The sequence below is a fragment of the Hyperoodon ampullatus genome (genome assembly GCF_949752795.1).
Source record: "Hyperoodon ampullatus genome assembly, chromosome: X".
Classification (NCBI taxonomy): Eukaryota; Metazoa; Chordata; class Mammalia; order Artiodactyla; family Ziphiidae; genus Hyperoodon; species Hyperoodon ampullatus.
In genome coordinates, this window is record NC_136913.1 from 17,018,639 (window position 1) to 17,041,501 (window position 22,863).

The window sequence follows — 22,863 nt, forward strand, 5'->3', positions numbered from 1 at the left end:
AACAACGAAGAGTTGAAAGTGGTTGCCTCTAAGTAGAAGGACTGGGGGCAGTGAGGAGGGGAGAGGTGAGGCAGGAAACAGCTGCATTTTGTCGTCGTTCAGGATTCTTTGACTTCTACATTATGCTCATGCATTACTTTGATAAAATAAGTTATTTTAACAGGCAGAAAAGAGTTAATAATGTACATGGAATTTCCAAACCCTTTGCTTTTGCCATCACGGAAAGTATATCCCGAGTGGAGTAGATGGCACTGAAAACATGGCTGTCCTCTGTCTTCTTACAAAGAGGTGGCAGATAGCACTTCGAGGATGTGCTTTGCTGGAGGTGGTTGATATACTGGTCAAGTTCATCCTGGCTTTCTATAATTACACAGGTAAGAAAAAGAGCCAATGAAAACAAGTTGCAGAAATAACCTAAATGCATAATAGTGATTACGTGTAGCATGAAGTGCTGAGTAGATTTAGTGAAAGTCAATATTTTGATATAGATAATTTGACCTCCACTCTACCCCTGGAAAGTAAAGAGATTTACATAGATAATGCATGTATTCATAAAGTTATTGTTTGGAAAAACTTCATCCTAGAAAAAGAAAATACAGGTCCAAATAGTGTTTACATCACCTCATCCCAAGATGAGCTGAATATGTAGACAATGAGAGGGCCAGCAGCCAACATCTGATCTTTTGGTTTTAATTTGTCCTGAGTGAGCTAAGCATTATGGAATCCCCAGCCGCAATCCCAAGTACTATCTAAAAGTGAAAAACAGGTCACTTCAACCCCAAACCTTCCTCAGTTTGAGAAATGTTATATACGAAGGATTTCATCACTTATATCCAGTCGAACCAAGATCATTCTACCATTTCTTTGAAAATTCAAGCAGTGTGTTTCTTTCTTTATATTTTGTGGAAAGTCCGCATTCCTGTAACTTTGTCCCTCTAGGTTTAAAAAAGCCCCACCTTTACAGTTTAGGTTTATTAAAGTGGCATTTTATTCATTTTAATACGTGAAAGTTTCCAAAGACTCTTTTTTGTCATGTTAATTACAAATCATTTTCTGTGCTTGAGTTTTAGGGCAATTTTATCACAATGCCAAGGTTTAAATAAATTCAGGGACCACCTGCAAAGGCATTCCAAGCCGTACCTTGATTATAGGTGTCTTCCAAATATCCTCCCAAATCTGAATCACTATCAGGACTGAAGCTCCCTTCACTGGTATCGTCAAACAACTTCTCATCACAGTCTGGATCCAGGAAGGTCAGATATGTGTAGAAAGAGGTGGTGAGAAATTCCGAAAGACTCCCTAATTTTACTCTGCCAAGGAAACACTATGTTAGAGATATAGGTGGATGTGGACAAACTTCCACTATGAATCATCGAGAGACTTTTCAATAACCAGGTGGCACTTCTGCCAGAATCAGTAAACACGTCACTCTGCAGATTGCCCCATACAAGTAGTCAGCCAAGAAATTAAAATGAAAATTCAATAGCAAGTATGAAGTGGAAGCACACAGCATATTAAAAGCCAAAATGCATCATGCTGATTTCTTATTCCCGAACGCAACACAAATAGAAATCTATTTTATTGAACCAACCAAAGTTTTACAAAACATATTGAGCGAACCACTTTTAACCAGAACCAACCCTTGGGTATTTTTTGCCCTAAAACAACTGGACCAGGACAAAACCACAAGCAACGATTCTTTGGGTGCCCTCGTGCTACCTTTTATGAGTCCCTATCACTCAGCCACACAAGGCCCGGGGGAGGGTGGGGGGAAATGTTGGGAGAGGCACGTCTCAGAGCCAAAGTTCTCTCTAGAAAGAACGTGATGGCCGGGCCATCCCTGGATAGAGACAGTGGCCCAGAGTGGCCCTATTATCAGGCTGGGAGAAGTTCCACCGAAAACTGGGAGCTGGGTTTGGCAGTATGGGGTTCTGCTACAAAGGCAGCAGCCTCTGAGTTCTTGCTCCCTGAACCTGATTCACCCCCAGGTTCGGGGGGCAAGTGGGATGTCCACTGTACAGAAAGAAAGCCGGCACTATGTGCTTCTTAAAGTGTTAGATCTGGAGGCAGAAAAGTGTAGGATGCCTCAGAGCTACCAGCATCAGATTATGACTTGTTTAAATGGCTTAGTTCGAGGAGAGTAAACAGAAGCATGCAGCTCAGATGAATTCACATGTGCGTGAGCTTCCTCGGGCAAGTACACTATGTCAAGAAACACTGCCTGAGGGAAAGAAAAGCCTTCCCTTAATCAAGTAAGAACTTTTTCCCCCTAGAGCCCTGGGGTCAGTTCTAAGGATTGTTTTGCCCTGCGGTTGGAAACAGTAGGAGATGAGGTGGAGCCAAGGGACCCCTTCCTCTGATGAAGTTGAAAGGAATCAGGTCAAAGGCAGAAAGGCAGTAATTTTAAACCCTCTGATAGCAAGCGACCCCAGGTGGGTCCAGAGGGTAGAGTCTGGCATGTAGAGCGAGTTTAGTTTTTTAAATACCCTCAGACCTAAAAAAGAGACAAAATGACATTCAACTTTAATTATGAAGAACTAAGCAGGAAAGGTAGCTGATGGAGCCTAGGCATTCCTGTTTCTTTCCATGGTTCTCTGAACTGTTTGCCATACTCTGTAACCAGGAGGCCCTCCTGATTCCCGTAAGCCCCCATCCAGCTCGGTATGGTGGTTAGAGCCCCGTTTGTGGATTCACACAGAGCTCCTGCACCTACTCATCTTGTGCCCCTGGCTCTCTGAGCCTACAGATCCTTGCCCATAAAATAGGAATACAGCCTGCACGACAAAGTGAAGACAAGATGAGACAACAGGTGCAAAGCCACAAAGAACACACTGCAAGTGCTCAAGTAACTGCACACGGTATCCTTTTGACAATGATTAGATTTCAGTTAAAGAATTCATTTTGGAAAACAGTTAATTATGGGCGTATGGTATTGTCTCTCGGTTATGACGCCATATGCCAGGTGGTAATTTATCCAAGCTGGATATGAAATGTACGAAAGCAGATGCCAACTGCAGTTATGGCGCCAGCCCTGGGAGCTAGATAGCAGAATGCTGGGGATGGCCTCGCTGACACTCATGAGAGAGGCCAGGAGAAGCTTGGAGCGAGGGCCACTTCGAGTCTACAGCAAAACCCCCGCAGCGAGCTTGGTGAGCAGAGGTGCCAAACCCAGTGCTTAGAAATCCAGTGACTCAACCCTGAGGCCATCAGCCTAAGTGAAATAAGCCAGTCACAAAAAAAAAACAAATACTGGATAAGTCCACTTAGATGAGACACCTAGAGATAGAAAGTAGACTGTAGTTGCCAGGGGCAGGGGTGGGGGGAGTTTCAGTTTTACAAGATGAAAAGAGTTCTAGAGATTGGTTGCAAACTATGTGAATATACCTAACGCAACCGAACTGTACACTTTAAAATGGTTAAGATGGCAATTTTTATGTGTATTTTATAATTGTAAAAAGTTACTGTGGCGGCAGGGTCCCTGGTGTGGGAGGATGTGAGAAGAAGGGCTGACTTCAACTCCCAAACACTTTTAGCAGGTGGTACTCCATCAGGACCCAAACGGCAGCCTCCCCAAGCTCGGGAAAGGCCACACATTACTCGGGCCAGCTGCAGGGTGAGGTTATCCTGGGGCCCTTCTGGCATATTCCAGGAGATTCACAGAGATCAGGGCATAGATGCTACTGAGAAATCCTCTGCCTTGTGACAGTCATGGGGTACAAAAACAAAAGGGGTTTCCATGGGAGGTGAGTCCCCTATCCCTCAAGGTGCTTCACTGTAAGAGCTGGCAGCACCGGTTGGACTGTGGGCCTGCAAACTGGAATGGGCGGCGTTCCACGGAGGATGAGGGGACAGTGGTCTAGGGAGGCCCATTCAGGTGCTCTGTTCTGAGGGCCACGAAGGAATTTGTAAAGTTCTGTGAATTATCCTTAAGGTGTTAGCACACCCAAGTCAATTCAAGGAGTGATTTGATTATTGAGCACCTGCCAGATCCTAGGCACTGGGTGTTTTCTAGCACGCCTTTTAGTAGAAACAGACACAGCATTCCACACATGCATTCCGAGAGTGCCACTTCGGAGAGACTTGATATGTTCACCTCTCTATGCCCCAGGCCTCCTGGCGCCCATAAAAGCTTCACAAACACCCACCAACTGATGCTTAGAGAGGATTCCAGTTTCACATGGGTGACTGGATTAGATGTTTTAACTCCCTTTTTACTCTAAAGCTCCACGCTTCTATGTTCGGCGAGTGACACAAAAAACGGGAGCGGGGCAGCGGAAGACGTTAAGAAAGGTCAATGTTACTTTTGCTTTTTAAAAAATCACAAATTACCTGGCTCCTCCAAAATATCCATCCTCTAGTTTTCGAATTGTAGAAAGAACAGCAGAATGAATATCTGAGCCATCGTTTGCTTTAAAAAAAAAAAAAAAAGATCAATTAATTTACTTAATCTGGGAATACTTTGTTTGGTTACGCACTGAAATGTTTTCATCAACAAAATCTAATTAAAATATGTATGGCACAGAAGATTCCCGACCTAAGAAACCTAACTGCTAAGAACCCCCTTCAGTACTTAGCTCTGTCCATGGGACTCATTTTAAACATTTTGAAAAGGGTCCAAACCACCAGTGGGACATGAGTCAAGCAGATCAAGTTCATGGAGTTACTGAGCATGGTATGGGTGATGGGGAAGGTGAGCGTGGGTCTGCCCGTCATCCGCCAGCAGGTGCACAGGTAGGCTAGCTCGATCCTCAGCATCTCCACGATCATCTCGTTGTCCAGGGCCAGGTAGAAGTGATGCTGGTCAGTGAACTGCAAGTCAGAACAGGCCAGGTTCAAGGCTGTCCTTCATTTCCCTCGACAAAACTCCAGCTGTCATTCACGGCAGCACTAATCCTTGCATTTTGTTTCCAGAGAAGAGGCTCAACCCTGGCCGTAATCCGCCCCCATAATGGGGCTCTCCTCGCGATCAGACCAATCCATCTGTCGCCTGCCCAGGAACCAGGGCTACGTTAGTGCTAGCGCAGAAGGGAAAGTTGCACAACTAGATCTATTTACAGCTCCTTGGATGGGGATTTAAGGAACTGCCCCAATACCGCTGTCCCTGAAAGTAAATCAATAACTCCTTAATTCCTACACCGTCCAGGGCTGCTGGGCTCAGTGATGTTTTCCTAGTGGGGTCACTGAGAGCAGGTGAGACGTGGAGACTGTGTTTACCTGATTCATGGCCTGGTTAATGTGAACTAAAGGCACTGTTGCCTGATGTTGATGAAAATCATTGTTGTCCTGGCCTCTGGACCAGTGCACACTCAGTTCTGGTCTAAAATTTGTTACGAAGGGAAATAACTCACAAGATTTAAGCAAGCAGCACGGGCTGGGTGAAAAAGAGCAACTTGAGGCTACTGACCCATGACCCTACAGCCTAACTATGTCCCCAGGTAGTTGGGGGGCTATGCCCCATGTTGACAAAGTGATCCCTCAGTTGGCCTTTCTAGCTGCTCAAATGGATGAAAAACGCTTCGTTTGCATTCCACAGGACTAGTTTCCTTTGGAAACAAAAACTCTGAAGAAAAGTTGCATAATCAGTATATTCAGGATTCTGTCAAGGGGGTTGGGACCTGAAAAATCAGGCTTCCAATGTGGGATTCTGTTGACAGAGGACCTGCTAACAGCCTAAGCAAGGGTTAAGGACTATTGCAATTAGGGGACAAGGGCTGCGAGTCAAGTGGCATGTCACTAGCGAATTTGTAAAGTGGTATGAATTTCATACTGGAAGTGATGGCATGCTCGATTCGAGTCAAGCCGCATTTATTGAGCACCTACCACGAGTAAAGAATTGTATTAGGTACTGGGTGTCATCTTATGTCTCTGTTTGAACACATGCATGCACATTCTGCCACATTCAAAGTACCTCCCCAGACAGAAAAGACGCTTAATAAACAGATGCTTGTTGGTTTGTTACTGGCCTGCTCTTCTCACCTGGGGTGTGAAAGTAAAGATTTGGTTCCTAATCACATATAGTTTAGATGTTCCAAGGACACCAATGTGCCGATATGGTCGCCCACTCAATTTCATATTCTTATTCCGTCCTATTTAGAAAATAAAAGAGAAATTCGAGCTAGAGCAAATACAGTGACATCTAATCCAAGTGATTCTGGCTAAGACTGGGCTTATTTATATGTTAAACAACTCACTTTGGGGTTTGGTTTTTCTAATACTGTTATCCTTCTTTGGGACAAGGATGAATTAAAAACAAATCCCACCCCCTTCTTTTCATGCATATAGAAGAACAGCACCTGGTGCAACATCTCTATGGAATAAAATTATTAAAAGGACTTTATTAATGTTCACTTTTTATTTATTTAGTACTGAACCATGATCCTAAACAAAGTCAGATTTTAGAAAAAGTAAAGAGAGCCCATCTCCCATTTTAATGGGTAAATGAGCATTTTCTTAACCACAGATAAAATTTAGAAACATTACCAAGACACAAATGACTGTTGCAATTGTGAATTTTCAAAGGTGGCTCCTTATTTTACAACAGATCTGATGAATCACACTGCCACCTGTGGTGACATCTCCTGAACAGGCATGAGAGGAATGTGCTTGGTGGCCATTCCTCTTCACGTGGAAGCTGTCAAACCACCTACTTTAGTGCTTTGCCCAATTCCTTTGAAGTTACACATATCACAGTCTCCCCCAGACCCAAAACCCAGAACCGAGATGCCTCCTCGCCAAAAATGCCCTGCTATTTCCCCAAACCTACCAAGCTTGGCATATATGTGACTAAGAATCCGGCCTGGCTGGACTCGGACTGGGTGAATGTCAGCAATACTCTGGACATTCACCCCATGTCTCCGCAGCAACTCCTTAATGTGGCTGTTTTCCGCCAGAACAGTCACTGTGAACAAGAACGTAGCACCTGCATTAGACGGTGGCCCTCGTCCCCTCACACGGATGTGTGCTGCTGTCTCCTCTCCTCTCCGGCCTGTGACAGCATGCTCTCCATGCGCTGGGTGGTTTTGAAAGGGAGAGCGCTTGTCCTGTCACTCTTCCTGGTTCTCTCTGGCCTTGCCTCCCCTCAACATCGACAGTGCATATTTATCAAGTGCCCTCAGTGTGCAAGACAGTCTGGGACTTCTAGAAATGGTCTTCAACAGGTCACAAGCTGAATTACCCATCTCAAATGACGTCTTGCCTCCCTGTGGGTCTGCATTTATTCGAAACCTGTCTTATGTTCTTTTCACATGGGGTCAGGAGTGGAAACAGCTTTGCAAAGGGGATACCAGAAGAAGTCTGTGCCTCTGCTCTCAAAGACAGAAGAGCAATATAGTGGTGTGCGCAGCAGGGGATGCTCTGACCGAGGGGGAGGGAGGGGGAGAGGGGAGGAGGTTTTATGCTCTGGAGAGAAGGAAAAGTGGGCCTACCAGTGGGCTGGTGGTAGTGGGGCAGCCTGGCCCACTGGGAAGCACAGCACAGGGCCCCCCGCTAGTTGAGAAGAGCCACCCCAGAGCTGGGCCACGCACCCAGTGGGCCGGCCTGGGCCCCATCTCCAGTGAGGCTGGGCATCTGGCTCTCTAGCAGGCAGGGCTCTGGGATGCCTGGGACGTGGGGGCCAGAAGCGGGCTCAGACCCCCCCATACCTGCTGTACCAGTACTGCTGGCTTTTAAGAGAAGGGACAGTGCTTTGGGAAAAGGAAGGACTCCTGGGGAGGGAACTGGAGAAAGGGAGTTCTGGCCACAGAGAGAGTGGCCGGTGCTATGTCCACCTGCAGCTGAGCCTGCCAGGAACTGGAGGGGCTCGGGGCGGTGCTCAGGCCAGAGGAGAGACTTGGTTACTGTTAAGGTAGCTCTCTGAGCCCAACCACTGTACCCTCAGGCTGGTGGCACCTGAACGTATGATACATATAAATGCCACTGAGACCTGAATGTCACCTCCTTATATTTACATAGCACATGATGCTTTTTCAAAGTATTATAATATTCATTATCTCATCTGAGCTTCACAGCAAGGCCCTGAGGGGAAGCCTTGCTGCTCGACTGGCCAGCTGTAGCTGAGCAGGGACTGGAAGCTAACCCCCCAGGCCCGAGCATGGGAACATCAGCCATGCAGGACTGGGCGAACAGCTTCCCTTAACATCTGTCTCTTTGGAAGCTTACAACACCGTGCAGAGATCTCCACGTATCAGAGCCACAAGGCAGTCACTCTGTAGAAGTGACTCTTTCAGAGGAGTGGCTTGACCAAGACCTGTGAGCCTGGTGATCTGAGAGAGCTGCACGCAGAGAAGTTTCTGAAAGTGTACTTCTCCTTCCTCCAGACCACAGCCTCTGATATTTTCTACTCTGTTTTCTTCTATTTCATTAAAAAAAAAAAATGGTGCTCAGGATCCATCAATGCACCCCAGCCTGCAATGGGAAGAGCGGCCTTGTGGACTTAAGGGATCACGTAGCAGCATGTGCTCTGGTGACGGGCAGAGACTGTGGGGTCAGGCTGGATCACGCCACCTGGATGTCAGAGCTGGGTTTGCACCTCCAGCTGTCAGCCGTGGGTCCCTGAGTAAGTTAACCCCTCAGCCTCATGTGTAAGAGGGGGATGATAATCATGATCGTCACACTTTCTACCTGATCGGAATGTTGTGATGGTTGGGTGCGTCTCTCGGTGGGCCTGGGGCACAGTATCGACGGGGTGATGACCTGCACGACCTCTGCTGTATCATGGACAGCCGCAGCCAAATGCGTCCGTGGCCACAGAGAGGGTTGCCCTTCATTTGCTCAATAATTGTTTTTAATGTATTGAGTGCATGTGTATCAATCAACATAGAAGCTACAAAAACGATAAGGCCCTTGTCCTTAAGAAATGTACAGTGTCCTCTAGAGGACACAAGGCGTAGTCACGACACGCTATGATACTAGCTGGTATATAAGTCACTCTATGAGGTTTGTGAGCTCCTGGGGAGTCCTTCCTAGGAGGGGAAGTAGGGAGAGGAATCGGCCAGCAGGGAGCATTCTAGGCCTGGCCCTGCACTGAGGGCTTTCCCTGTGGATCTCAATTCCTCTCAAGACCACCCTGTGAGAGAGCACCGATCATGAGAGCCCAGAGGTGAAGTCACATGGCTAGTCAGAGGCAGTGCCGCAGCAGTAGCCCAGGCTGGCCTTGCACTTCTGCGGAAGAGGTGCCGGCTGGAGAGGAGGGGAGATGGGTGGAGGGAGGTGAAAACATGGGCCTGCAGCTCTGGAAAGAAGTTAGACCTCCAAGGGAGGAACGAGTGAACCCTCATTTGGGTTTTGAGTTTTCAACAAGGCCATGTTCTACTTTTTAAAGAATAGCAGTTATGAAAAATGATGCTCAATCAATCACTTGTGCCCCAGTTGAAATCAAGGTTTAGATTCAAGAAACAATTGCTTTTTAGAAAGTAACTTTGTGACCGGGAGCAGCTGACTTACAGAACATATTTCACAGAACTGATATATGCTAAAGTATATACATGTGCAGATTTAAAACAATTACACAGGAACACTTCGCTTTAAAAATAACAGTGGTTTTACAAAGTTAAATATGAATAGTAAATATGCTCACAAACCTTGTACTACGACATCAGGTTTGACGGAAGTGGAAAATCTTCTATTTAAGGGATCAATTTCACCAGTGGCAAGGAATCCCTAGGAAAAGAGGAGCATTAACACTATGAAATACTGATTAACTGAAATTTCACCTTAAACCTAAGTTTGAAAATAAAATATTTGGGGGCTCAAAATCTTCAGTGTTTTATTCCTTTATAATTTTTCAAGGCAATTGCTTATTTTCTCTGAACTACAGTATACCATTTAGATGGCACTGATAAATGTACTGCGTTTTTGGCACCCAGCTCTCCAGGGCCAGTCAGAGACACCAAACTTGTGTGAGTGAAAAGAACAAGGGTAACTCACGCTTCCTGAGCCCTTACCCCGCGCCAGGTACTGTGCTGAGCCCTGTTCATGCACTGTCACACAGGCCTCCTAACAGGAAGGCACTACCATTCGCATGTCTTACAGGTGGGGAAACCGAGGCAATGTCCCTTGGCCCAGAGCTGACTGTCCTGAAACATAAAACTCCCCCCTCCCTGCTGGCAGAGTGCTCTTTGAATGTGGATCTCCTCATATTTTCTATAAATGATGGGAACCTTAAGAGAAGGGATCAAGGTGTTCTGGGAGTTCTGAGGAGAAGTTGGACCTAATGCTGGGCCTAGATGAGGGCCTTTACATTGAGAGGAGGAAACAGAAGCAAGTTTGTTTCCCATGTCACTGATACAGAAATCAGAGCTGCACCATATTGCAGAGATGATAAAGCCCAACCTCTTTACTTTAAAGATGAGGAAATGTGAAAAAAAAATCTATATTTAAATAAAGCTGTACAACATTAAAAAAAAATAATAATAAAGATGAGGAAACCGAGGCCCAGGGAGATTAAGAGACCTGCCCGAGGTTAAAGAGCTAGTCAGAGGCAGGGTTGGTTTTCCAAAGGAGATATATGTGCTTCCCTACTCATAAAGATAAAAGTATAAGACACAGTCTCCACCCCCAAGAACATGTCCATGAAACTGCAGAGATGATCATATCCATGAAGCAACTACTCCATCTCAGCACCTAAGGGCCACTTGCACTGTGATAGCTTCACTTGGGTCTTCTTTCACCCACCAGGAACTCCAGTGACATCCAACCCATTGCTCCCCTGGCTCCCCCGCCCCCCACACCCCCACACCCCTCCCCAGGGGTCCAAAGCACTCAGCTGGGCAGGATCCTCCCAGGAAAGATGAGCCATCTGATAAAAATCACTCACACTTAGGACTGGGGAGGCATTCATTTTTAGCTGGCACAAAAGCATTTGTATTTTAAAAACTTAAACCTGGGGGCAAGAAAATGCTTAACAAGAAGGAATGAGTCAGAGGCAGCAGACCTTCTGTGTGGCGGTGTTACTGGCTGAGGGAGCAGCCGACACAAAATCCACTACAGAAGAACCAGCCTGCTGCCTTTTCCTGCAGAGAGCACTGGAGCGTCAGAGTCCTCCTGCTTCCTGCACCTAAGACCGTGTGTAGTAGTTCCCCAAACCCTGCATCTTTCATACATGTGCTGATCCTGGCTGAGAAGCTTCCGGCCCTCCTACCGACCATCAACTCAACCAGGTTCTAGCCACAGACCAGGAATGCTGGTGGGAAGGGGCGCTGGGGGAGGGACAGAGAGTGCTCGGCTTGCAGCTAAGCCCAAAACGGTTTACTATAAATACAGACACAAGCCTAGGTCTCAAGCCTCAGAGTCAACCCCAATCAGTTGACTTGAAAGCCATGAAGATGCTAAAGACGGGTGACTTCCCTGGCGGTCCAGTGGTTGGGACTTCACCTTCCAGTGCAGGGGGTGTGGGTTCCATCCCTGGTCGGGGAGCTAAGATCCCACATGCCTTGCAGCCAAAAAACCAAAACATAAAAAAACCCCCAAAAAAACAGAAGCAATATTGTAACAAATTCAATAAAGACTTTAAAAATGGTCCACATCAAAAAAAAAAATCTTAAAAAAAAATTTTAAAAGAATGCAATCTTAAAAAAAAAAAGATGCCAAAGATATTCATAGCCACACTGAGCAGAGAGCCCCTGTGTTCTTCCAGGGTCCCCTGTACTTCCAATCAGATGGTTTCCAGTCTGTGAAGCCCCCAAGTCGCTTACCTCTGCCAACAGGGAGCTGAGGATGTACAAGGACTGACCCCACAGATGGGGCACCTTCCCCAGAGGAACTCTGTCCACCGTGTGAGGATTCTTATACTCGTCATCTACCTGGCAAAGAGAGGAAAACCCAGAGTGAGAATGTCAGAGGAGAAAATGGCCAGCGTCACTACATGGGGAGCGCACGGAGGATTTACAAAATGCCACTCTTTTGATCCTCCAAACCAATTCTATGCGAGAGCTGGGATAAGGAGGCCATGGAGGTTGAGGCCCTTGCGTGGGGGGCCACGTGGCTAAAAGCAGCAGAGGTGGAACTCAAACCCAGGCCTGGTTCCAGCCAGTGCCCTTCCCGCAAGCACACTGATGGCAAAAGGCAGAGAGATAGGCACTGGAAGCTGGGCCTGCTGTCTTTGAGCACAGCTCTGGGCAACAAGAAATGTCACGACTCATACTTATACTTGGCTGCATTATGGGTACAATGATCTAAAACATCAGCCAATAGCAGTGTAGTTCTTGACGCTGAGTCAGGTTTCTATCTTGCTCTCCTCAGGGGTTCATAAACTCAGTGTGCAGATGCAAGAAAATTACCAGAAGGTGGCGCTATTTACTGAGGAAAAACAATTGTACTATTAGATCACTAATTTTCCATCACGGACTCAAAAAGCTGAATCCATTGGGGGCTTTTGACTCATCAAAATAAGCTACAGTTCTCTTTCTGATGGACAGTGCTGGCTACGTGTTGTAAAAGTTAGTTTGCAATTTTCTCTGTTGTAAACTCCATGCTGACCTTTGGGTTTGGGGTCATTACAACGTTCGTTGGTTGGGGGTAATGTTAGTGACCACTTCCTTCTCCAGAAAACATAAGCCAATTGAAGGAAATAGGAAACACATCTTTCTCCAAAGGGGAAAATCGCATCATGAGGTGAGTCATTCTCTGCTTGTGAATTAATCAGTGATGTTGCTAATATATGCAGTAAATTTAAAAAATTTTTCTGTTAGTAAACTAAGAAAAACTTAAGCTCATAAACGAAACAGAATTAAATGTTACCAGTAATCAAATAATCAAACAGGATAATACGTGGAGGGAGATTCTCCAAAACATCATTGTGGTTCTATTTGGGAAGTAAGATTCGGGAGAAATATTTTCTTTCTATAGAATCTTGTATGTTTTGCAGTATGCAGAATTACTTTTACAGTCAGGTTGTACATGAAAACTTTTTGAAATGTAAGTACTGTTAAGAAAGATTACACAGATCTGGAATGGGAAATAGTCGATGCAGAGAACAGAAGGTAGACAAGGTATCTGCCCTCCTCCCACCCACTGCTGGCTCCTGCCTCCCCGTGGAGGTATGTGTCTCCCCCCTCCACCTCAGTCCTTCCAATCTGCTTGCAGGTCCTCTAACGTACCAAGCCTTTGCTGCCGGCAGTCCTCTGTCTGCCCTCCATCCCATGGATTCGCTCCTCCGACGCCCCTAGCCTGCAAGTTTGCAGAGGCAGAGCCGGCGTCGTGACCCCTCTGTGCCGCAGTACCTAGCCTGCTGCCCAGCCCGGAGCAGCTGCTCCAAGCAACTCTGCTGGGTACGCTTGTGTTAGTCTCGAGCTGTCCGATGGAGGCCCCGTGGGTGGTGGCGCCTCGCAAAAGCCTGTCCAGCTGAGGAAGTGAGTGACGCTGAAAGTCAGGCTGGATGGCGCCTTGGCCCAAGGCTGTGGCCACTCCAAGGGTGAGGCTCTTTTTCTAATTTGCACAAAAGTGTCATATGGGTCGGGGTAGCCCTGTCTGTGGTGGTCTCTACATGTTACTGATGTGATGGGTGAACCTTCCCAGCTGTCATCCGGAACCAGCACAGATACAAACTGTGCTCAAAATAAAAGAACGTTCAAAATTGGTGCCTAGCTGATGTATAAACACACTGGATAAAGGAGGATACTGAAATGACAAGTACAAGCCCAAAGGTCAGTGTAGAGATCAGAAAAGTTGCAGAGTAACCCTTTACAACATGTAGCCAGAACTGTTCACCAGAAAGAAAAGGAGAGCTTATAACACCTAGCAGTTACTACAATCAGGAAATGTGCCTTTTAGTAGAACATGGATAGATGGTTATTCTCTATCATAAAATAGGTAAAATACCCCTGAAGCTATTTATTTTCCCTTGCTATGCTTCCAGGTTCCAAATTACATCCCATTACTAACTTTGTTTTGTCAAGTGCCTCAATACTGGAAAAGGGGCAACCTGAACACGCAGTTGCTAGGAAGTAACTACCCAGCCCCCACTGTCAGGCCCCCCCCACCAACACATACACATCACACATGGTAAAATGAATACGTTTGCAGGAAACCTAGGTTTCTAACAGAAAGAAAACAGCCCCTGCAGGCTCCATGGCGTGATCTGTACGGTGAGGGACTCTCCATCCCCTGTAAATGCACCACCCATTAGGAGGCAGCGTGGGGTTGTGAGGAGGCCCTGAACCTGGGGTCTGGTTCCAGGCAGAGCCCAGTGCTGTCTGAGCTCTGCCCCTTTGAGCTGAGGCAGACAATTTCAAAGGCCTTTGCCAGTCCCCTGACCATGTGCTTGTAGGCCTGATTCAACCACAAACTCGTAGACCCAAGCTGCTGTGTGACAGCAGCGTTACGCTCTAGTGCAGGCCCTGTCAACCAGGGGAAGGACACTGCTCTCTGAAATCTCTTCCTCCCGAAAATGCAATAATGAAGCTTTGAAGCAACAGGAACATTCAAAAGAGAAATAGCCTTGAATTGAGAATTCTTTTCTGCTAAACATGAGATATGTATGGGGAAATCTTCCCATTAAGATATATAGGTCCATCATGACCCAAGCTAGGAAAGTGGATAGAACAAAACTATCTTTGGGCATCTTCTTGGAACTGGCCAGTTTCCCTTTTCATGATATAGAATGGCTTCTAAGTGATTACTCAAGCTGTAGCTCAGGAAATGCTTGACTCAAAGGAAGAGATTCTCAGCTACCCTATACAGGCAGACCTCGGTTCCAGACCACTGCAATAAAATGAATATAAAGGGAGTCACACAAATTTTTTGGTTTCCCATTGCATATAAAAGTTATGTTCACACTATACTGTAATCTAATAAGTGTGAAATAGCCTTGTGTCTAAAAGAAATGTACATATCTTAATTTAAACATATTTTATTGCTAAAAAATACTAACCATCATCTGAACCTTCAAGTTCAGTAGTAACATTACAGGTTACTGATCACACGTCACCATAACAAATATAGTAATAATGAAAAAGTTTGAAACGTTGTAAGAATTACGAAAACGTGACAGAGACACGAAGTGAGCAAATGCTATTGGAAGAACTCAATTAAGGGTTGCCACAAACTAAAATTTGTTTAAAAAAAAAACGCAGTTATCTGCGAAGTTGCAGTAAAGCGAGGTATGCCTATACATCTCTCCCCCCCTCCCAGGGAGATTCTGTCTGGTTTCTTCTTCCGTGGAAATGTGTGAGAACATGGCGCCTAACAGTGTTTTGTGCTTTTTAGGGCCTGTGTGGCCTTGGGCTCGGAGAAAGACAGGAATCCTCTGAAGGTCCTCAACTAACGCCTCCCTTGGGCACCAGCCAGGTCAAGCATGGTTCCAAAGCCGTAACTCCTGTGATAAACAGGAACACCACTGAAGGCTTTAGAAACCACTTCTCCTGGAGAAAAAGTGTTAGGTCTGAAGGGGGAATGAAAAATACCAAAGGCCAAGCACCATCTCACTTTGTATTAGATAAGCAGCACCTGGTTACCTTGTTAGGTGGGACGGCATAGAGTTCAGGCACCAGGTGGATCCCGTTCTTGCCTCTGATTAAGATTCCCTCCAGGGCCTCTCGGTATTCTTGGACCTGGAAAACAGCCCCATCCTCCACGGTAGGAAACAGCAGTGCAACACAGAAAAACAGCTCTCTTGGCAACAAACAGATCAGAAGTAGGACACAAGGCTAAAAAATGCACAAATACCTTCAGCTCAAGGACTGCAGGAGGAACCTGGACTCTTGCTGACAGCAAATGTTAGGAGGAGCTAAATGCGACTGTCTTTAATTCGTGATTTAAATACTTCACTCTTAACTTCTCACATATTTAAATTTTGTCTCACCAGCTAGACTATAAGCTTTATGGAGCGGAGGCCAGATCTTAAGCAGTGCATCCATTTCCACCTGTTGGTAGTTTTCCACTGAAGAAGCCCTGGTTCAAACATTTATTGCTCACGAAATATTTGCTGAACGAATAAGATGTGAAGAAAAGGAAGTGTAGGTACTATGATCCATGCACCCCAATTTTTAGGATGTGCTACTCAGTAAAAGCTGTTGATGCAAACATTTCTATTAAATTAAAAAGGCAGCGATAAAACCCTATACATTAAAAGGGAAATGGAGAGACAAAAGCCCTTAACAGCCACCCAGCTATTTGACACATTTCATCTTTGGAGAGCCCAGTCAAATGCCTTCCAGATCTCATTTTCTTTTCGGTTGAAATTTATGGACAGCAAAGCACGACAGGGTGCATCACTTTTAAATGTGACTGGGCGGCAAGCGGAAGAGACGGCACAGGGGGCTAAGAGAAGTGAATTCTGTGAGACCTACAAAATAAGGTACTAAACAGGCTTTTCTGTCTCCTTAGCTTTTTTGTTGTTGTTGTTTCTGATAATTGTCAAGCTTGTTCATAATTGAAATTCCAACTCAATCTTTTTGAGGTCTTTCAGTCTTGGGATAAAAAGACAGAAAACGTTAAGAACCGAGATAAATCACTAAAGCATAAGAGAATCAACAAAGAGGGAACATTAATATTTGAAGTTTACTGCCGCTTCTGAAACACCTCTGCATTCCTCAATAGAGGCAGCTTTCAAAAACTAAAACGAATCTTAGATTGCATATCCTACCCCAGAACATGTGATCTGAACAGATTAAAAAAACAGCAAAGTGTTTGAGTTTGTCAGCCCTGTAAACTTCATGAGGACAGGTCTGTTCTGCTCACCAAAGTATGCACGGCAGCAAATGCTAAAGAAATCTGTCTCGAACAAATGAATGCTGCATTAACAAATATTCACTGAGTACTTACTACGTACTAGGCATGGGGCATACACCAGTGAACTGGATAGAGACCACCTCTACCAAGGTCCTTTGACAACTAAGTGCGAAATACAGTTACAGGTGCCAAGCTGTTATAAGAACCGTGGGGCATATAAAAGGGGCACCTGACCCAGCTTTTAGGCTTTCTGAAAGAAGAGACACTTAAAACGAATCACGTGAAGGAGGGAGGGGAAGTTGGGGGTTGAAAGCATATCCTGGGAGAGAAGGGGAGAGACAGCATGGCCCGCTCAAAGGACTGAAAAAGTTTCCATGTGCTTGGATTACAGAACTCAAGAAAGGAAATAAGTAACAAGAAATTGGGGGTACACTGGTGAAAACGAGGGTCTGATCTTACAGGATCCTACAAAACGTGTGAAGAGCTTGTACCTCATCCCAAAAGCAGTCAGGAAGCCATTCAGAGCTTTTAAGCAAAGCAGTAGCATAATCTCTTTCTTAATAAGACCACTCTGGCGATGGTGTGGAGAAACAGCAGGAAGCGAGGCTGGGAGACCAGTTAGGAGGCTGATACATTAATTAAGACATTAGCTAAGAGTACCCTTAAAGACGGCAAAACCACGGCTGGTCTGAAAAGAACAGCAGCAACAACAAAACCTGTCTGTGGAAGACTGTTTGGTGGCCCCCGACGAACCCCGCCTCCTAGTCCTCCAGCCTTTATGTAGTGCCCTCCCCTTGGATGACTTACGATAAAAGGCCCTCAGATGTAACATTGGGTTAGGCTAATCAACAGAGAATTTCCTGTCACCTGTTTTATCCTAAGCCGAAATTTGGTCCTCTCCTTGTGTCCTCAGTTTTAAAAAAAAAAAAATGACCCTGGCATCTACCCTTGTCAAGGTTCTACATGGCCAGGATATTATAGAAACCATACTTACTTTTCCCAGCCTGTGTCCCTTCCATATTTAATATCTAATTGTTTCAGCCAAACTGATAATGATCAAGACACTCCAATATGGAAAAAGGTAAGACCAATGTCTGGCATTCTATGTGCCCCCTCAGGCTACATCTTTGTCTATGGTTTACCAATCTTGGGCCTATGAATGCCTTGACAGCTGGCACATAGGTGGTATTTGCTTATTGGGATCAAAATGTTAACTTGAAACTGGGAACAAGCGAATATTTTCAAATGAGTGCTGAACAGTTCCATTCCACAAGCCCTAGTTGGGTCTATGCCCCTTATGGGCAGGAAGTATCCAGAGTGGTAATCGCCCTTCTTCCCTTAAGATGGAGGAATGATCAAAAGATAGGGGGGACTGAAACCAAGGGTAATCATTAGTCAAATCCATTTTACCTGTAACCTGCCTTCACTAATCAAAGTCCTTTTAAGACTTGCAAGTCCTCCAAGCAGCACTTAGCCTCAATAATAAGATGTTTGCCTGAGTTGTTGTCTAGGAACTTGGAGTCAGCTGTGTCTGGTTCCAACTGAGCTGGTTAAGACTGGTTAGGACCACTGACCCTCCAATTGGGCATGCCCAAGTGTCCGCTGACCTTATGGCATCAGAGGGCTGAAAACTCCACCCTCAGAGCATGCTAAGCACCTCCATTTTGGAACATGCAGAGCCCTGTAGCCTAGTTACACTTGGGCAGAATGACAATTACTGCACCTTTTTCCAATCACCTTTCCCCAGCCTCAGACCGCCCTGCTGCTTTATTCTTTATCCCATAAATACCCCGAGCCCCTTGCCTTCGCTCAGGTAGACCTGAGACTTTCTCCTTGCATGGCTGCCTTGCGAATAAACCCTCTTTTTGCTGCAAACCTCGGCATCTCAGCGTTTTGGCTTGCTTGTTGCACTCTGGCAAAACAAACCTGGTTTGGCAACAATAGCCCTTAAGTAACAGAATGCAACAGACGTGAGACACTTTGCCAGTTTCAGGCCTAAACCTTAAGAAAGCTTGGCAGCTTCTGCTTTCACATTCTGGGAGAAGATGACCACCATGTAAAAAGCTTAACTGTCCAGAGACTGCAATACTGTAAGAAGCTCAAGCTAGCTACGTGGAGAACTAAGGTCTGGGCCAACAAGCTGCCAACCATGTGAGGGAGGCCATCTCGGATGTAGATCCTCCAGCGCCCCTGAACCATCCCAGGTGACACTAGGTGAAGCAGAGAAAACCTGTCCGTGCTGAGCCTTGCCCAAATTGCAGAATAATAAGCAAACAAAATAGTTGTTGTTTTAATTCACTAAGTTTTAGGAAAGTTTGTTAAGCAGTGACAGATAACTGCCACAGTACCCTGAATTCCTGCATAACCCTATGTTCTAATAATAATCAGCACACCAGTGGAATGAAAATGCTGATTACCAACACAACACCCAGCATTTTCTCACCTGAACAGCATCACCGTTGAAGACCCCATCTATTATGAAATAAGTCCAGAACACAGGCCATTCACATTCAATGTTTTCAAAGAGCTTGAGTTCAGCAGGGTCATAATGCAATCGGTTGGGGTCCTGGAACCAAACAGGTAAACCCTCTAAAAGGTAATGTCAGATTACATACATAATACCATTGTACCTCACTGGGTGTCCCTTGCTTTCTGATTCAATACAGCTTTGACGCTGGCATGATTAGGACTCCGCTATAATGGGGAGATGCTATTTTTGGCAGTTTTCCATGGTAAAATTTCAGAAAAGTAAATCAAATGTACACAATAGTCCTGGGTAGTTTATTATTTTAAGCTTACTATATCTCTATAACAAATAAATAGCAGTTTGCCTCTCACAGTGCTGGGCAGACTATCTGTTTTATTGATATAATTATATCAGTCACTATGGCAAAGGAACCCAAGGAGGCCACAGGTAGCCTTTTAAAAAAACGTGTGAGCCACAGAACTATTTGTCCTTGTCTAAAAGCAGGTTTTAAACCACCAGCTTGCTGTCCTCCAGATGATCTTACTATTCTATTGCCTAACTCCAGCTTGCTGACTCCAAAATTAAGACTTCCCTCCGATATTCCAACATGTAAGTTGTATATTCCAACATGTAAGTTTTATAATCAACAGAGGGAGAACACCACAGTGGCAACTTAGATATGAAGCAGTTAAGGAATCAGAAGAAACAATCTTTAAATGCAACCTCTCTTGGGGTTTTATAACCATCTCGAAGGAAGCGACAGCATCCATAACGTCCCTAAGAAGATAAAGAAAAAAGATGCATTTGATGAAACAGAAGAATTTCTTTGCCTCTTTGATTCAAGTCAGCCCTTCACCCCCTTTCCCATGAATCTTTTAGTAACAAAATGGGTACCAAATGCTCTTTGCTATCAGTACAAAAACTTATTTTTAAGTAATAAGCAAAGTAAATTCAGGTTTGATCAGTGCTTGGAAGGGAATGCCAAAACCTTCCATTAGAGTGGCAGTCAGGGCTGAGAGATTAATTACCGATAGTTCACTGAATGACTATTCTTTCATTCTGATTTGCTGTACTGTGCAAAGATGCAAAGGGGCCCTTACTGCTTGGAGAAGCCACCAAGGCAGATACGTGGATTGATTGGACTGCTTCTACTTGAAAGACTGGAAAGCCACAGGACATTCCAGACTCCTCGCAGTTAGGCTCTGGATGCAAAGAAGCCTGCACCTGGCGAGAAGTAGGTGAGGGAGGTGGAGGGGCTTCCTGTGGCTTAGGGCCATCGCTGCTGGTTTTCCTGCTGCAGGCTCCAGTGTTCCTCTCCAGCTTCTTGGGGGTCAGGAAAGAAGGACAGTGGCAGTGCTCTCTGAATCTGCCTCCCTAATCCCTGGATCGCAGTTTGGGGTGTCCATTGCCCAATTTCTTAGGTACGTGGGGCTGCTCTAGCACTGGCCATGGAGGCAGGCACGCTCCTAGTGGCCAGCCCTGTAGTGTTCGGGGCATCCTGGGAGGCCCGGTCTTGAACTGCTCCCCTTGAAACACTTCATTCCCTACATTAATTCCCTGCCTACTCCCACAAACTAAAGAGGTTCTGTTTTCTCCACTGGCCCCTAACTGAGACAGTGCCTTCTTTTGGGGATATGGTTGGAGACCCTTTACCCCTTTGTTTCCAAAGGCTAAAAGCATTTTTCACCGAATCTAAGTAGGATCATCAACATGCAGGTTTCAGTTTAGGAAACTTACATTCTTCAATCATTTTACCGATAACTTCAGTTGGCTGGAGTACTGAATAACCTTCTCAGTTTGGTGTAATGTGTCATAGTTGCTGCATTTCACCTCGGAGCGGGGATTTTTTTTAACCTCAATTTAACTTTGGGATCTCCAAGTCCCCAGGAATTGTGTGTAAAGTTTCAGGATATTGGGACATGTACATTTTTTTCTGGCGGGGACTTTACCTTTCAAGAGATTCTTAAAAGAGTCTCTCTAGGATCTCTAAAGGGTTAAGAAGCTCTGCCTTAGAAGTACGGGAGTGATACGAATTGGGGTTTAAAGGTGCCAGCTTGAACTGAAGCTCTGCTACTTAGAAAGAGAACCAAGGCATTGATCACTCCAAGACTTATCCAGACTCAGCTTTGGAAACCTCAATCGTGAGTCGACTTAGATACTGAGCGATTGACCTCGTGGAGAACAAAGGCCTGGGTGAGCTGCTCCACGTCACTGTCTGAAAGGGGCACTTAACACAGGGCAGAAGGGCACCAGTGTGACCAATGCTTACCTGGAGCTTGGAAATAATTTCATTTTTGGTCACATTCACAAGGTTCACATCTTCCACTGCAAAGGCCGGGAAAGAAATAATGGAAAGAAGCCCAGCATCAATCTCTTTAGATGTCGATGCTCTTGGCAGCATGGAGAACAGAATAGACTGAACGAAAAACAAACAGGTGGCTTTAACCTCAGAAGCACTAATAGTTACATACAGTATCTAGAAACGACGACTTTACCCCAAGGGAACGTTTGAATGAGTTTGCCAATTTTGAGTAGAGCTTTTTCCTACCAACATGGCCCCTGCTGGGCAACCTCGCCTACCCAGCCAATGCTTCCTGCTCCTTGTAGGAGAAAAGGCGGCTGGGGAGAGCAGTAGTATGCCTGAAGCCCGTGCTGAGAACTGTTTGTCTCCCTTCCTTTCGTGCCTTCTGTTGACTTCGCTGGGCCTTTAGGACATGCAGGGAAGGGACTAAGGACTACCTTGTCAGTAGGCTAGCATGTCCTGGCTGTGAAGATAAGAGACAGAGAAGAACACACATATGGGACCAGGCCGGAGAAATGTCTGGCTTCTGTGGAATGTGACCAGTTGGACTGGGTGACCCAGAAACTACTTAAAGGAGTCAAATTCAGAAGACCACACGAACAGGCAAAATGGTTTAGTCAAAACAGAATTAGTTTAGTCCTAGAAAGAATGGGTTACTTAGTGGCACTATAACATGGCCTCAATTATAAGGTGGTTGGATTAGGTACTGTAAACTAAAGGAAGGTGAAAATATAAAGACAAGTTTGGGAAGGGAAGAGAGCTAACACTGAGATCTAACATGTACAGACATGGGACTAGACCCCTGCAAACGTAAGCTTATTAAATCTTCTATATGAAGAAGGAATTCGAGAACTATGTCCAATTCACACGTGAGGACTCTGAGACACAGAGACTCATGCCTAAGGGCATGCAGCCAGTCTGCGACAGAGCTAGGATTCTAACCCAGGTCCAGCTGGCTACAGAGCTCATGCAATCTCCACTAGGGACTACACATCTATTAAGATGCATACCAGCTTGACTTTATTAAACCACACCCAAAGAAATAGCAGACTCCCCATTAAGGACTATATAATGGAGGGAAATGGAAAGAGCTAGAAGGAGTTAAATATGGGGGGAGCCCTTCAGCTTCAGAACAAAGCTTCATTTTCTATAGCCAACTGACCCCCAAGCCCAGTTCTTCAACTAGTCACTCCCCCTCGGCTCTCTGCCTGAAACACACACTCCCACTGGAAGTGCTTACAGGGTTTTACGTCTCTCACTCCCACAGCCCTAGCACGGTACCTGGCATGCAGTAAGCCCTCACTAAATAAGAGTTTGCTGATGTGTCAGCAACTGGTGACCTACTGTCTGCTACATGGAGTCCCCTAATCTGCATCAAATCACACCTTCCTCTGACCGGTATTTCAGGGAGATTTTACTAATTTGCCAT

The 22,863-nt window shown here is 45.5% G+C and overlaps 1 protein-coding gene across 3 annotated transcripts in view; it reads right to left on the reverse strand.

Moving 5' to 3' along the window:
- PHKA2 (phosphorylase kinase regulatory subunit alpha 2) overlaps positions 1–22,863 on the reverse strand; it is a gene marked incomplete at its 5' end in the record, with an annotated part of 87,801 nt that overhangs the window by 18,147 nt on the left and 46,791 nt on the right. For 2 of the 3 annotated variants that reach the window (XM_079726919.1, XM_079726918.1), the window contains 12 exons: positions 187–360; positions 1,141–1,310; positions 4,330–4,408; positions 4,665–4,809; positions 5,977–6,086; positions 6,764–6,898; positions 9,579–9,657; positions 11,691–11,798; positions 15,450–15,545; positions 19,109–19,231; positions 19,856–19,909; positions 21,402–21,548. In XM_079726919.1, coding sequence (XP_079583045.1) covers positions 187–360; positions 1,141–1,310; positions 4,330–4,408; positions 4,665–4,809; positions 5,977–6,086; positions 6,764–6,898; positions 9,579–9,657; positions 11,691–11,798; positions 15,450–15,545; positions 19,109–19,231; positions 19,856–19,909; positions 21,402–21,548 — 1,420 coding nt within the window. Of the gene's footprint in view, positions 1–186; positions 361–1,116; positions 1,311–4,329; positions 4,409–4,664; positions 4,810–5,976; positions 6,087–6,763; positions 6,899–9,578; positions 9,658–11,690; positions 11,799–15,449; positions 15,546–19,108; positions 19,232–19,855; positions 19,910–21,401; positions 21,549–22,863 lie in introns of all 3 variants that reach the window. The other variant, XM_079726917.1, reaches the window with a different exon arrangement.